At 31.9% G+C, this 16770-nt stretch overlaps 2 protein-coding genes across 6 annotated transcripts in view; both read left to right on the forward strand.

Moving 5' to 3' along the window:
• LOC140443041 (lipase member J-like) overlaps positions 1 to 1594 on the forward strand; it is a 46349-nt gene extending 44755 nt beyond the window's left edge. For all 3 annotated transcript variants that reach the window (XM_072534080.1, XM_072534081.1, XM_072534082.1), the window contains one exon: positions 942 to 1594. In XM_072534080.1, coding sequence (XP_072390181.1) covers positions 942 to 1118 — 177 coding nt within the window. In that variant the 3' untranslated portion in view covers positions 1119 to 1594. The remainder of the gene's footprint in view (positions 1 to 941) is intronic.
• The window catches only part of Schip1 (Schwannomin interacting protein 1), an 879380-nt gene that overhangs the window by 413429 nt on the left and 449181 nt on the right, over positions 1 to 16770 (forward strand). The window lies entirely within an intron of this gene.

Below are 16770 nucleotides of genomic sequence, written 5' to 3' on the forward strand. Positions count from 1 at the left end.
ATATTTACATTCATTATTAGCCAAATAAATAATAATATTTAAAATTCCATTTGAATTTTTGCTCCTCGTTTTATACAAATCAACTCTAATGGATAATACAGGCAAAAATATACCAAAGTAAGTAATTAAAAAGATTATGGAAAACTCCAGTGCAGTTTACCGTGCCCTTCACTACAACGAAAGTTTTTGTGCGAATTCCATTAATCGTTCAGAGGTGTAATTTGGTTGAATGTACTGTACCTATGTGATTACACTTTATAGTCTTTAACTGCATAGGTTGGATGTGAAGAATTTGAAATTGGTCATTAAAAGAATGATTCTGGTCTAGAAGGTAAAGTGCTTACATAGAATCGGTTTTTTTTATTATTGAAAGCCCTTTTATGTTCTGCCCATTTCAGTTTGTATACGCCGCATTTGCCGCATTTGCACAAGTTATTGACTGTTCTAAAAGCTGGTGTTATTCCTTTGTGTTTCAATATTATTTTTTTATTTTTTATGTGTAAAAATGTATGTATGACTGGAGATTCTTCGCATCCTTTGCTCGTGATCTGATTTGACCGCTAGCATAATTAGTCATTCAACATTAGTCATGGATTTCTCTACTGCTGAAGACTGAGTGATTTTTTCCTTCTCTTTATTTATGTAGACATAATGCAAAGGTAGATGTACAATAATACAATTGGCTGCAGTATGACCGATGGTTTCCCGAACAAAAAATTTTTCCAACTTCCCAAGAAAAAACTTCTTTCCAACTTTATTAACATTGCCCAAGTGGACCCAATTTACACTAATTTGAGTAAAGCTTTTGACTGTGTAAATGATCAGTTATTTATATATAAATTAACGTTTTAATTGAATAAAAATATTAACTAATTCTATTATATTCCAACTACTACTTATTTATTTAGTTATATAGAGTATAATTTCTAAATTATTTTTAGAATGTCAATCAAATATATTCAGAAATCCAGCCGTCAGTTAGATGTGGATTTCAAGTCGTACCTTATAAGAAGTGGAACCATATCGATTTCCTAATAGCCAAAGACATACCCAAATATTTTTATAAATATTTATTTAAAAAGATTAAGGACTTGGGAGATGGAAAATGTGAGTCCTGAGGAATTTTTTATAGACTAATTAGTAAATAGCGTGCGAGATTATTGTGATTGGTGATTCTTAACAAAGGTCCCGGTCCGTTACATATTTTACCCGATACTTGAAAGTGATTGTATGCATATATTTATAATCTAAAATATATGTATAGAACTATACCGCAACTTAATTTATAAAATACATTAACGTGTTTTTTATGTGAATATGTGTAAAGATGAAAATTGTAAGTAATTGTCACGTAATTGGGTTCAAATATGTAGAGTGTGTCACGTAACATCATTTAATGTATCTAATATGCCCCTGGTACTAATGGTACTAAAACATTTTAGAAAAGATATATTATATAAATAAAAGACCTTGATAAAACACATAATAAAGGATTGATTTATTGTAACAGCCCAGGACCTTAGTGGAAAAACACCCTTTCTGTTAAAGATTTAAACAATATTGTTTATTTTTAAGAATAAAAGTGTAAAATGTTGTCTCTTTTGTTTTTTTTTTTTTCAGAAAACTATAATAAATGTTGATAATGGTAGTAAACGGTATTAACGGTTTGAAGCTTTATGAAACTTTTTTCAAGGTGCCGTCTTCTTTCGATGGTAGGTGATCAGTAGACTTCGGCAAATATGCATATTGCATATTTTGCATATTGTGCATATTTTATGCAAATATTTCATATTTTGGCATATTTGTATAAAAGTTTGCATAAAGTGCATAAAAGTTTAGATTTTTATACTGTATTTGAAAATTTTAAACATACCAATTTATTTCAATTCTTGTATAAAATTTTGTAGTCATTTTAATCAAGAAATGATCTAAGTACGTAATCTCTACAGGTACAAAAAAATATACAATTTCAAAGAAGATCAATTTAAGTAGCCCTCAACATTCTTAGAAAGTCTCGGTCACTGAGGCATTCAGTTATTGGATAATCGCTAAGGGTTCGCTCATTTGCATTTTATGATCTAATCCCCAAATCTATCTACAATTTATTGTATCTTAACAGCAGGTAAACGGCTAATAGTTTTGTTCCTAATTTAGGGATTTTCCAAAATCTCCCAGTTTATTGAATTAGGTACCTAAACATTTCTAATTTGATGCTCAGATTTGTAAATCATTTTTGTTTTGATATTCAAAGCGTAAACACTCGTTGTGCGTAACAAAAAGGAAGATTGTGATTTTATAATGCCTAAAACAACCAGTGCTTCAACTTGGATTAAACCTTATAAAGAGCTGTCTATGGATATGGGAAAAATCTACTGTTCAGTCTGTGGCAAAATTGTAAGTATCTAATATTTTCTATTAAATATGTAATATTTCATACATACAGGGTGTTTCCAAATGACACTTACAACGTTTGACTGTAGATACTTCTCGAAAAATTGAACAAAACGATATAGGTAATGAGGGGTCAAACTTATTTACTTTTCGAGATACAGGGTGTTAAAATTAAAAAAAATTAAATTCTTTTAGTTAATAACAACAATAACTTTAAAACCAATAAACGTATTTACTTGAAATTTAGTACTCGTAGGTTGTTTTTAAATGAAAAATAGCTTCCTTTAGTGAGAAAAAATTGTCCATGGTACAATACAATGGTGTGTATTTAGAAAAATTTTTCACCTTTACTTTTTTTTATGAAGTCAGCTATTCTAAAACACAATTATTTTTATTGTAATTGAATTAACAAAAAAAAACTTTTGTTGAATTTTAAAATAAGTTATATGATGTACTAATGGTTAGTAACAAAAACTAATTTGTGGATTAATACTGCATTTAAAACACTTAGCGAGTGTTTTTTTTTCCAAACCAGTTATTTGATTAACCAAAAACACCTTGTATATTTTTATATTTTAAAGGTTGGGTTAAAATAAAGGTTTTTATTTTTATTTATAGATAGCATGTGAGAAGAAATTTCAGATAGACCAACATGTGAGAACTGCTTCACACATTGCAAAAAAAGGAAAAATAGGAGGAAAACATCAAACTTCAATGGCTAAATGTTTCCAATCCACTTCAAAAAAATTAGATGAGCAAGAAACTTTTAATGAAGACTTGTGTCGCGCATTAGTGTCTGCAAACATACCGCTTTCAAAATTAGCAAATGTAAATTTTAGTTCGTTTCTAAAAAAATATTGCAAAGTTAATGTTCCAAGTGATCGGTCTCTAAGAAGAAATAATGTGAACGGGCTATACTCGTCGGTGTTAATTAATATTAAGGAAGAAATTGCAGATAATTATTTTTACATATCTGTAGACGAAACCACTGATTCCTCAGGAAAGTATATTGCTCATTTATTGATTTGTATTCTTAAAGAAGATACCTTACCAAAATCTCATCTTATTTCATGCCAGCAACTTGAGAAAACAAATGCTTTAACAATTTCGCGTTTTATACAAGAAACATTAGCAACTTTTTTTCTTCCGACAACTATTCCTTCTAATAAATTACTGCTTATTTTATCGGATGCTGCTCCTTATATGGTGAAAGCAGGACAAAATTTAAAAATATTTTTCCCAGATTTAATACATGTTACTTGTGTAGCGCATGGATTAAACAGAGTTGCAGAGGAAATACGAAAAAAGTTTCCTCTTGTAAATACCATGATATCCAGTGTCAAAAAAGTATTTCTTAAATCTCCTATAAGAATTCAACTTTATAAAGAAATGCTACCTAACATTCCTCTTCCACCACAACCTATTTTAACGCGATGGGGAACATGGTTAGAAGCAGCTAATTTTTATGCAGATCATTTTGTTAAAATAAAGAACATAATTGATACGTTAACAGATGAAAGTTCCCAATCTCTTTTGGATTCTAAACAAACTTTTCAGAGTAACTTGCTTCAACAAGAACTTTCATTTATAAAATCAAATTTTAGTTTTGTTCAAAAAACAATTACTCAGTTAGAATCACCAAAACTGTCATTGTTCGAAAGTACAGCATTAATAAAAGAATTTGCGTCATGTTGTCGGAACGTTAGAGGTAATATTGGAAAAGATATTTTAAAAAAATTTGAAGCTACTATGGAAAAAAATAAAGGTTACCATATTCTTTCTGAAGTAGTCAGTGTTCTAGCTGGAAATATTTCGGAAACAATTAATTTAGAACCAAATGTTTTGGTTAGTTTGAAAAATGCTCCCGTTACATCAGTTGATGTTGAACGAAGTTTTTCCATATATAAATATATGTACTCAGACAGAAGCCACAAGTTTTTGTTAGAAAATTTTGAACACCACTTGGTCATTTATTGTTACCATAATTCTAAATAAGTTTATTCATACTTAAAAATGATGTAGTTACTTAAAATAAATGTAAATCTTAATGAATAGTAGGAAATATTTAGTTATGTACACTTTTTTTTTTAATAAAATTGTTACTATTTTACGATTTTTTTATTTATTTGTATGCATATTTTGTAAAATATTTGCATATTTTCGGGTAAACACGTGCATATTTATGCGCATATTTTCTACATTTTTATTTGCATATTTGCCGAAGTCTAGTGATCAGTGATCACAATGGTTCTTGTAAGAGGTGATTAGATGAACAGAATTAATCAAATCAACAAGGTTGCAGTGCCAAAAAGGAGGGTAGTTCGTCGCTTACTAATGAAGAAACTTCTTCTTTTGGAATGCACTGTGTATTATGCAAATTAAGAACTTTTATTGAAGTGTAGAATAACAAGACTTTGAATGTAGAATGATTATTGACCTGACGGATTCAGACAGACTCTCTTGAAATGAAAAACATAAAATAACGAGACTGATTCTCAATATTTACTTTAGGTACACCTCTGCTTGACAAGATTCAAAAACACACTACTAGGACATAAAAATCGGTTGCTAATTTTAATTGCCACTGGCAACGCAGAACGAGGTTTGTGATGCAATTATACATTAAAATATTAAAAATACTAAATGAAATAAAATTTGAACAACTAACACTATGGTGTCTGATAATATTCTGTAAATACATGGAAGTTTTCGTTTGTTTAGGTCATTAACTGCATAAATCTTTTTTTTTATAGTCTTTACAAGATTTATTTGTTGGTAACTTTATCTTTGTATGTTATTCTTACTGCCTTCCAGCTTATCGTATCTCAACGGCAAGAAAAATAGTTTACGGAGTACGGCATAAAAATCGACACTTTCACAGATATATCTTTCAAATGAGCAAGATTGGCCAGAGATACCAAGCGCAGGCAGCTTCAAAGTGTTCAAGAAAAAAGAAAACTCAATTTAAAAGCATTATCCATCGAAAAACTATTAAAAATCATCCAAAGCTACGACGAGAAAACCCCCGATGGAGCACACAAAAGTTTTTTCACCTTTGCTAATTTTTTTTGCACAGCAAATGGTTGGTAAGAAATTCATCAAACGAAAATTTATGCCGTTAGAATATTTTTGAAATTAATGGAAAGAACGGGATCAAAGATTTTATCAGACAGACTCTTTCTTACCATTCACCCCAACTGGAAGGATAGATCTTGGTTTAAAAACGGTCCACTTAAAATCAACACCGTATCTAAGTGGACAAAAATGTCAGCTGAAAAAATTGGAATAGACCCAAAAAAACATAAAATAACAAACCATTCTCATCGGTCTTCAGCTGTGTCAGCCTTGTTCAAGCAAGGTGTTTCTGAACAGGAGTTAATTAAATTAACGGGTCACTCAAATGCAAGCTCTCTAATACCATATCTGCTGCTGGATTCCAGTTACCACCAGAAGTAAATCGAAAATCTCAGAACAACAAATAAAGCTGGATCTTCGAATTCTCAAATGCTACTGGTCAATAATACACAAAATCATGCTTTGGTAGAAAAGAATGGGCAAACTACTATAGCTTATAATATTATTTTACATTTAATATTGTTAACAAATAAATAAAGATTATGTTTCGTTGATATATATATATATATATATATATATATATATATATATATATATATATATATATATATATATATATATATATATATATATATATATATAACGAGTTTATTACAGCTGCCGCCGTTTCTCGCAACCTAGTTACAACGCTTGCGATCGTTCCAGTCATCTACTTGTAGACCCCTATCTTCCATTGCACCTTTTACTTCTTGTCTCCACGATCTTCTTGGTCTTCCCTTTTTCCTGCGGTTGGTGGGGATCCACTGTAACATTCTCTTTGGCCATCGTTGATCATTCATTCTTTCTACATGACCATACCATTTCAGCCTTTTGCATTCTATAGTTTCCAGGACGTCAATGTCTATGCCCATACGCTCTCTGATTTCAGTATTCCTTACTCTATCTCTTCTAGTGAGTTGGCAACATCTTCTCCAATAATCCATTTCCATTGCTTTTATATTGGATGCGTCATTTTTATTTATTACCCAAAGCTCTGAACCATATGTAGCAATGCTTTCTATGATACTTTTGTATATCCTGTGTTTCTTATCTGTTTCGTTGATATGGTTCATTAATTGTCTCGTGAAATAGTATTGTCGAATATTATTTGATAGAAAATTATTTACCGGCAAAATTTTCTTCTGGTTTTATTTAAGTTTGTTGCCTTTTGGCAATTTTCGCCGGCAAGATTTTCTCTCTTATGATATTATATACGAAAATACTGGTTCTATATTCGATTGAAAGAACTTGTATTTGTAAACACGATCAATACTTTCATTATAAAAAAAAATTAGTTTTGTTAGATTCATATTAAGGATACATAAAAGGCGAAAAGCTCGGGTTCGTTCGGAAAAATATTCCCATGAGATTTTTTTGAATAATCTCTTTTAAGGTTGAGTTAGAATACCCCAAAATAAGGTTGAAGAGGTCGCCCAGGCGAAAAGTTGTTCAAATTTTTTAAACAATTTTGATTGGGCAACTTTCAATATAGAAAAAGAGTCAATAAATTACAAGGCAGACACAAGAGAATTAAGCACTTCTTACTGTAAGATTCTAAATAATTTAAATTAATTATACTGTATTAACAATAAAACATTTCTACCATCCTGTATATTTTTAACATGTATAAGTTTGGAGATTTGGCCTGTAGATTAAGTTTTTTCAAAATACAGTTTACAAAACTTGTATTTTGAAGCGCCATCTGAACTGAAAAATAAAACGTGTAATTTGCTATTGTGATTAATAATTATATAGGAATTACGAAAAGTGCCAAACTAATATTTTTGCTCGAGAAATAGGTTCAGAACAATTTTTAAAATAAAGTTTCGGTAAAACATGGCGACTACAGGATTATGTGCTTCCATCTAGTTGGCGATATGCGAGACCATTCGGTAGTGTGTGCGCGACGATCTAGCGAAAATCTCGCAGAGAAAATGTATTCGTTTGCCAGTACATCGTATAGGGGGCGCTAGGATGCGTTCTAAAAATATTTGAAAGTATTTTTTTGCCTTTTTACTATTACCGTTGATTGAATCAATCAAGACTATTACAATTAAATATTACAATTTCATGTTTTTATAATGTTACATATTTTTATAAATGTAGTATATCTAGATAAAATGACAGAACTTTTTTTAATGTTATACAAAATGAAAAATAAAAAAAAAATCATTACAGTAATTTAAAATAGTTTCTGATCATACATTTAATAGGTCACACATATTATGTACTTTAATACAAGTTTGAACCAAAATATTTGCCAGTTTGTGGTAATTGAAGGATATTTTGGATATATTAGGCATGAGCTATTAACAGGCAGGAGACATATTTATTCAAAACATGGCCAAGATTTTTTAATCTCGTCTTAATGGTGTTAAAAAAATTAATTCAAATATTCGTTGAAGATATATTTATTAGTTTTTTATTTCTTTTACTGTGATTCTACATTCCTCACCATACCTACTATTTTGCGTTTCTTGATGGCTCTGACAGTTTCCTCAGAAATTTCGTTACAATTTCAGTTATTTACATTCATTATCTGCATTAAGTTCTGTTCTACTCCTTTTAAACTGTATTTGGAAAGCCCTAATAATGTCATACTTACATATCGGTAAGTTTATTTGCAATATAGTCATCAAAATCAAATACATACACTTGATATTGGCATAATTTCTAATATCAACTCTAATGTTCTTTTAGTTGTTAAGTAACATTTGCGAAACCTGACGATGAGCAGAAAAATGTAGTGCTCGAACTCACAGTTTGTGAATAAAGTTTTTCTATTTTTTCTATTTATGTACAAGTAGATTTTTATTCTGGGTGTTTATTTGTCAGCAAATATTCCAATAAACTAGCCATTTACACTTTAATCCCACAGTGCATATTTTGTATGATATTTGTAATGTGATAAATGTACTTTTTCTCTTATTTTACTTTATCTTGGTTTCTGATATAATTAAAGTTTATTCCTTGATTTTCCATCTTATTTTTTGCAGTTCCGATACTTCGACCCAAATTTTTCACTTGTTCTACCATACCAACAGTAAATCATGCATTTAGTAAGGGTTTCAGTAACAAAATCATTTTTTTTGCTAGACTGTTCTTTTCTCTTGTTGCTTGGTTATTATGGTTGCAGGTCTTCTGTCGAAGTTACTACACGCCATATCACTATATTTAAGGCACTGAAGACTTTTTTTTTTCGTCTTTATAGAGGGGGGGGGTCTGGAATCTTCAAAAGACATCTAAGTCCAGGACGCCGCCTGACTAACTTTAGTGCAGGATTCGTTCTTCGTACTCCCGGCGATAGTTCCCGAGGTACTTTAAAATGCCCTCTCGTCGCCGAGTCTACGCCGAACGCCTACCTGCTAAACCAGACCCTCCTCTGTCATCCATCGATCCGGAAGCGGAATGGCCGCTGTAAGGCCGGCATCACTTCCGAATCACTACCTTTATTCATTCAGTCTCCATTCATACACATCCACACTCATCGCTCCTAGTTTGGCATTATTTCCAGATGGGCATTTCCTCCTTCCCCACAGTGTGACTCACGCATTCCAACTCATACAGTGTGACCCACTTTTCTAGCTTCACCTTTCAGCATCATTCACTCTTACCTTTAGCGTTGGTTTAGCAGTCCTTCTTCCTCTTCCTTTTTCTTGATCACTGCACGGATATAGCTGTGTATGTTAGTCCAAACTAATTTATTTTCAATCATTCTCTCAATCATTTCTCTCACTGTAACAAAATTCACACCTGTCTCTCTCTCCATTCTGTTCCTTTCCACTATCCATCTGCTGCAATCTAACATCGTATGTGTCACAGGCACTGAAGACTGCATTTCTGTTAATTCGATCATTACCATTTGTTTTGGCATTACGAGTAGATCCATACAGTCATGAACACTGTTACTAATATTAATTAGGCTGAATAATAATTTGCTAGATATTTCTAGCGTTTATTTAGCAAATAAACAATGTTAGACACAATTGTCTAATCAGAATTAATGTTTTCTGTATTTACTAATAATTATAATGAACAATTGACTAATTCAATCAGGATAGACAGGTAAATATATCTTTATGAAATTATTTTTTATTATAGGTTTATCATATTTTTTTGATTATTATCCTTTGTTATGTTATTTTTTTTTCTTTCATTTTTTATGTTTTTACAATTTTTTTTGTGTTATATAGCTCGTCATAACAACCTAATATTTCCTAAACCATAGTGATCCTCCACGCAAACTGACACTGAATAAATGAGGTGACAAGATGGATACAGAATTGACAGTGTTATTTTTTTTTATTTTTTAAATCAACATGTTTGTATATCAATGTAATCATGTTTAATCAATTTGAGTGTAGGCTCAAACACTTCTTTCCTATTATCGTTTAGAAGGCAAATTATATTTATTGGGAATTTAGTACCATTTTTTGCGAGGTTTTCCATTACGTCGTTTATGTGACTGATTTGTTTTCTACATTTTAGGAATATCTATATACATTTATAATGTACTAATTAATGTAGTGTCCCGTTTTGCGTGTTGTATCTTGACAAATGCAAGGATTATCTGCAGAAACGTGGATCGTAATGAAATAATAAAATCTAGTTCCAAATTTAACAGTAATTATTCAATAAAACCGAAACCCAAGATATACTGATTTTATATTATATAACAACTATGTAATAAAATTCTTTTATCCATTAGAGTTAAATGGATACATTTTTGACACTACCTGCGTTAAAGAAATACCTATTCAACTCCTTCATATCATTTTTTTAAACTCATTACATTCGTATGGAACAAAACTCGAAAAACATGCTCCCCTTATTTCCATCCACCGAATAAAATACCAAAAATGTCGCCGGCTTTCGCAACTTTACGATAGTGTTTTGTTTTCCTTGAATTTCCCAACGTAAGTACATCGAACACACACACACACACACAAATACACACATACAGATAATTTTGTCAACAAACGGTATGGATTTAATGGAAAAGTTGGGAAAATTGGGTCGAACACGATAAAGCTATCAATACTGAAAAAGGATTTTGGGTGGTATCAATTGCAAGATTAAAATAACTTTTGTATTATATACTTTTGTACTATTTGTATTATAAAAACTCCCATTCCGATTACACAGTATACTATACAGAAGACTAAAAAAAAATCGGAGTGGCAATAATTAACAGCACAAAGATTCTAAAACATAGAATTCCAGATACTGTAACTACATATATTATTAGGAAAACTGTATAATCTATGCAATCTACCAAGCGATGCTACACGCAAATGTAAATAAAATTAACAAAATATTAATCGTGACAGATTCCATGCGATCACTACAAATAATCAGGAAAATATACACGCAGAATCCATTAGCTTTACTATTAAAGAAAGAAATAAATAAATTGCATGCTAAAATCAAGTTTCTCTGGGTCTTTTTAGCTACTTTTTAAAGAAACTATTCGAGAATTGGAGCAATAAATGGAAATCCACAGGAAATAAAAAATAAGATTGGATCATGGCAACCACCCGAGGTATCCAGACGAAAACAAATAATTATTTACCGTTTACGACTTGGACATACCCAGTTTTCTCATGAACATTTGTTCAAGAAAGAAGAATGCCCAATTTGTGATGAGTGCGGTTCACCCCTTACGGTAAAGCATGTGCTGGTGGAAAAGTGCGAAAAGTTAAATCCTCACAGAAATTAATACCATTTATTAGACAATATTAGAGACATTATAAATTCAAAAAACACTATAGATAACCTACTTTTGTTTTTAAAAGACTTTAATTTACTAAGTAAAGTGTAATTAACTGTTACCTTTCCGCTAATAACCTTATTGGGTTAAAGCGGGTTTTTTGTTAATAAAAAAAAAGAAATGTACCCATTGCAGTATAAATTATGTAAAAACTTCTATAAACTCATACAAAAATTACAATTTTATGCAAGTAACATAAAATTCACAGAACTGAAGTCGATATGATGGTCATCAACTACTAATAACTGAAAAACGTGTTGCTAACAAACAACATGCAGATTTATCTTTTATTTAATAAGAGGTGATTAAAATGCAGATATTCAGGAAGCATATATATAAAAATTAGCTGTTTATTTTGTTCTTTGTGATGACTGCGGGAACTGAACCCATTTGCCAAAAATTAGCTGCTTTAGAGCGAGAAATAATTACACCATTGAGCGGTGTAATCAGTATTAGATACACCCATAACACAGTGGAATTTTCTAACAGTAAAGAAGAGCTTTAACATTTCAAGGTAAGAGTTTAAGGATCTAATGAAAAAGCGGACTCAATACACAAACCAAATACATGCTGATAAGCAAAACCAGCAACCTGCTAGGTACCTGATAATAAAAAACCAGTTAATTCAACATGCGGATTAATTCGACAAATACCTCAACTTCTTCTTTTTACGGTGCCTGTCCGTTCCGAATATTGGCGATCAATGTGGCTATAATGATGTTGTTGGTTGCTGTACGGAATAGCTGTGTTGAGGTCTTTCTCTACCATGCTCTCAGGTTAGCAAGCCAGAATATTCTTCTTTGCCTGGGGCCCTTTTTCCTTCAATTTTATCTTCCAAAATGCATTGAAGTAGCTCTTATCTGCCTTGATTTCTCGTTATATGTCCCAAGTACTGCAGCTTACAGCCCTTCACGATGTTGACCAAATCCGGTTGTGTACATCCTCATACTTCTTCATTGGTGACTTTTTCTGTCCATGGTATCTTCAGGATCTTTTTTCTGTATAACTATAGTTCAGAAGCCTGAAATTTTGATAGAATTTTTGCCTTCAATGTTCACGTTTCTACTCCGTACAGAAGCACTGAGTACACGTAACATTAAGGAGCCTTATTTTTGTTTCTAGGTTGAGGCTCTTGAACATAAAGTTCAAAGTCAAGAATGCACTTTTTGCCTTTTCGATGCGACATTATTTAATTTCTTGCGTATTGTCCCACGACTCATTGATTATAACCCCCAAGTAGTTGTACTGTGAGACACGTTCAATTCTCATTTGGTTCACATACAGATTTGCTACAGTTATGTTTTCCTTGCTGATGATCATTAGCTTGGTTTTCTGGTGTTTATATCCAGTCCATATGTTCTACTTGTTTCCGTTATTTTGTTCGTTAAGTTTTGCAGCCCTTCTATATTTTTGGAAAACACTATTGTATCATTTGCGTACGCAAGTTATTGAGCTTGCCTCCATTTATTAAGATGCCTTCATCAATACCTTTTAGAGCCTCTTCAAAAATGTGCACCGACTACAGTTTAGATATCAGTGGTGAAATTATGCATCCCTGTTTCACTCCCCTTAAGATTTTGACCTGATCTGTATATTCTCCATCTATTTGGAGCACCGCTGATTGATTCCAATACAGTTTAGCTATTAAGTTTAGTTCTCTTCCGTCAATCCCTGTCCTCTGCAGCACTTTCATCATTTGTTTATACCTGACTCTATTGAAAGCCTTCTTGTAGTCAATTAGGCATGCAAAAACATCACAGCCGACATCTCTACATTTATGAAACAATATCTACACGCTAAATAAAGCTTCCCCCTCGTACCAAGAGCGTTCACAAATCCAAACTGATTGGGCGCAATTTTTTCCTCGCATTTTTTCTAAGTTCTTGTGTGGATGACTTTTAAAAACAGCTTCGGCTGTTCTTAAAAGTCATCCACATCCAAGATGGCTCATTAGGCTTATGGTCATATAGTCTTCACAAACTTTTGGTCCTAGTTTGTTGGGTCTTAGTATTTAGCCACTCTACTGGTATTTTTCCTGTCTTGTATCTTTCATTAAACATTTCATTTATTATTTTTATTTGTTCTGCATCTAATAGCTTCAGCAGTTCTGCAGGAATTTCATCAAGTCCAGGTGCCTTTCCATCCTTCATTTGTCTGATGTTATTACTTGATGCCGTTATTTCTTCTGGATTTTGGGACCTGAATCTTCTTCAATGGTAGGTTCTTGTATTGTTCTAAGGGCGTGGAAAAGTATTCTTCCCATACTTTCTTTTTATCTTCTTTGGTTATGGCAAAATTGCCTTCATCATCAGTTATTTTTTCGCTGTTGCGTTTTCGGAACTTTCCAGCGATTACCTTCACCTTTCGATGAAGATTGAAGTTATCCACACCATGGAAACCTCACTATGGAAACGAAAGCTTGGATGTATAAAGTAATATTTTTTTTATTAGAAGTAAAGTCGCATCCGCCAAAAGTTTATTAGCGACCGAACAAAATATAAATAACAAAAGTGAATAACTACAGATTACAGAAAAATTTTATAGATCGTAGATATTCAACTATATTATCATAGAAACGCTTTTGACCTAGAGCTTTCGCTAGAAAGTTCGAGATATTGTAACGATGTCGTTATAAATCATATCCTGTAATCATATAAAGATAATTGGAGACAGCATAAAAGGAAGTCTTGATGATCTGATCTGAACATCTGTTGAGGCTAAAAACTGAAATGAATCAGACATAAGCCCAGCAATATTAAATCAAATATGACAAATACCGTTGAGGGCAGTTGGTAGTCCAGGAGACCCTAGATAGAAAGGACTCGGAAAAAAACATAGCTTACCACAGTGGTATGAAATGGCATCAGTCCAACTATTGAATGACGAACACCAGCATTTGTACCGAACAACGCATGTGAAGAAGAAATGTATCTCTGTCACGTTTTTTACAAACTACATAAATAACTTTTTACTGATTAAGTGATTTGTCATTTTGTATACTTTATTCACACCCATTTTTAATTTTCACATACTCTGTTAGAAAAAATGACAACTACGCCACTGAATTACTTTCACCATATGCTTCCCAATTTGTATTTCAACAAACACATGTTACCAGCATCTTTCTTGAGTTTTAGAGCTTACTTTTCCATACAAGACAAAACACAGCAACATCTGAAAATGTGTTGGTGTTGTTTTTTAAGCAAGTATATGCGTAGACTGGTAAAAAAAACATCATTTCAATTTTCTTTATAAAATTCGATTACACTTACCACCAAATATTACTAATTTTTTTAATCCTTTTTTTTATGGCGAGATAATTATTTAGCAATATTATTATCTGTAGGGGATTTAAAGCTATAATTCAGTAAAATATAAAAGTGTTCGTAACTAATTGATCGTAAAGATATATACACAGTTATCTTTACGAAATAATTTCGTAAGTTTTAGTAGGGTTTAAATCTTGAGAAAGCAACATCCCCAAATTAACAATCGGTAAACAATGCCTCATCCTCCAAATCCCCAAGTCAACACGCTGTAACTTAACCAAGGCGTACATACAAAGGACCCTCCTGAACAGTTAGTAAATTAACCCTCTGACTGTAAGCAATAAAGTAATTAGCATCCCTTGTAACTTATTACTAGTCGTACCGGGACACTAGAAAAACGGTATGACAAATATTTGCGGGATCTCAGAAAATGTAGAGATATTTAACAATTACAAAAAATATTTCATCTACTTCAGACTTTGTGTAAACGAATAAACAGAAGACGAACAATGGACTAGTTTGTGGGAAATTTAAATGATAAGTGATAAGTAAAGTTCGGGAAATATGCACTTAAAAAACCCGAAAATATGCATGCAAATATGCACAAAAAACAGTTGAAATATGCATCAAAATATGCTTTTTATGCTTTTATGCATTTAATACATACATAAAAAACGCAGTATTACTTGTATTCTTCTTTAGGTACCGTCTTCTCTAAGGAGGTTGGTAATCATCACAGCTATTTTCACTTTTGAGATTGCAGCTCTGAACAAGTCGACGGAACTGCACTTATACCACTTTCTCAGATTGTTGAGCCAGGAGATGCGTCTTCCTCCAATACTTTTTCCCTGTATTTTTCCCTGCATTATCCCCTCTCATAACGTGGCCGAGATATTGTAACTTTCTTATCTTAATCGTATTCATGATTTCCATTTCCTTTGTCATCTTTCTGAGGACTTCAACATTTATTATTCGGTCTACCCAACTTATTTTTAATATTCTTCGGTAGGTCCACATCTCGAATGCTTCAAGTCGATCTTTCTTTAACGTCCAGGCCTCCACACAATACAGCAGCACCGAAAAATACTTGTATTGAAGATATTTAATTTATTCTATGCTAAAGTCACAAAAAATATTTATTGAAATTTGTATTATCTACATCATTGTATTTATTTATTCTTTGTTCCATCATCATTCATCATCATCATCATTCATTATTATGTGATTATTACAGTTAAAACTATATAATATTAAATGTTTCGATTAAATGTTTTCAGTTCTTCCCCTTCTACGAGGGTACTTCTAGGGGAAGCCCGGGTATAGGATATTATAAAAATTTTTGGCGTCTTTTTTGGGCTTCCAAAATTAACATTCTCAGCAAAATTAAGCTTGTTTATATAATTCATTTCTGTCAGAAATGTTTTGAGTGCAACTTTTCTTTTAGTTTCACGACAGTTATTGATCGTTTGGTACCATATTGCAATGATATTTGTAGTCTATCTGGATTTTATTTTCCTTCAATTTTACCCTTCGTATTCAGCTACAACTCTCATGTCTAAGTATATGCCCTAAGTTTGCTGTGTTTCTCGTTTTAATGGCGAATAAAAGTTCACAACTATTAGTTCTTTTTATTCTTAATTACACCATTTCGTTCGTAATATGATCCATCTATAGTATTTTTGAAATAAGTCACATCTCAAAAGCTTCCAATTTTCTCTTTAAGTCAATATTAACAGTCCAAACTTTGGTGCCACAAAAAAACATTTTACTATCCGATATCGGATTTGCAGATTAGGTCTTCGGTTACTCAGAAATTTCCTAATTTTCGAAAATACTGCTCTTGATTACTCTATTCTTGATTAAATTTCTGATATTTCATTTTATCTACTTGTTCTCATCTTCTTTATATCTGGATCAATGTTATGACTTTACCCCCCTAACTGATAACCATGGTTTTTGTTTTCTTAAAATTGATTGTTAAAGCAAACTTCCCCATTATCTGAAATTGTGTCTGTGCAGGTTTAAACACAATTTGCGATGCTGGGAAACAGTTCCAGAAAAGAAGGATCCGGGAGTTCTTTTTCCACTTTTGGAACATCTTTTTTTCAATTTTTTTTTTCAGTTTTTTGGTAAATTTTTAAATACTAAAATTAATTGATTATAATGACCTTGCGGTACCAATTCCATGTGAACTACATCTGATATATGAAACAAAACTATCAGCTT

This window comes from Diabrotica undecimpunctata, chromosome 6 (assembly GCF_040954645.1).
Source record: "Diabrotica undecimpunctata isolate CICGRU chromosome 6, icDiaUnde3, whole genome shotgun sequence".
NCBI lineage: Eukaryota > Metazoa > Arthropoda > Insecta > Coleoptera > Chrysomelidae > Diabrotica > Diabrotica undecimpunctata.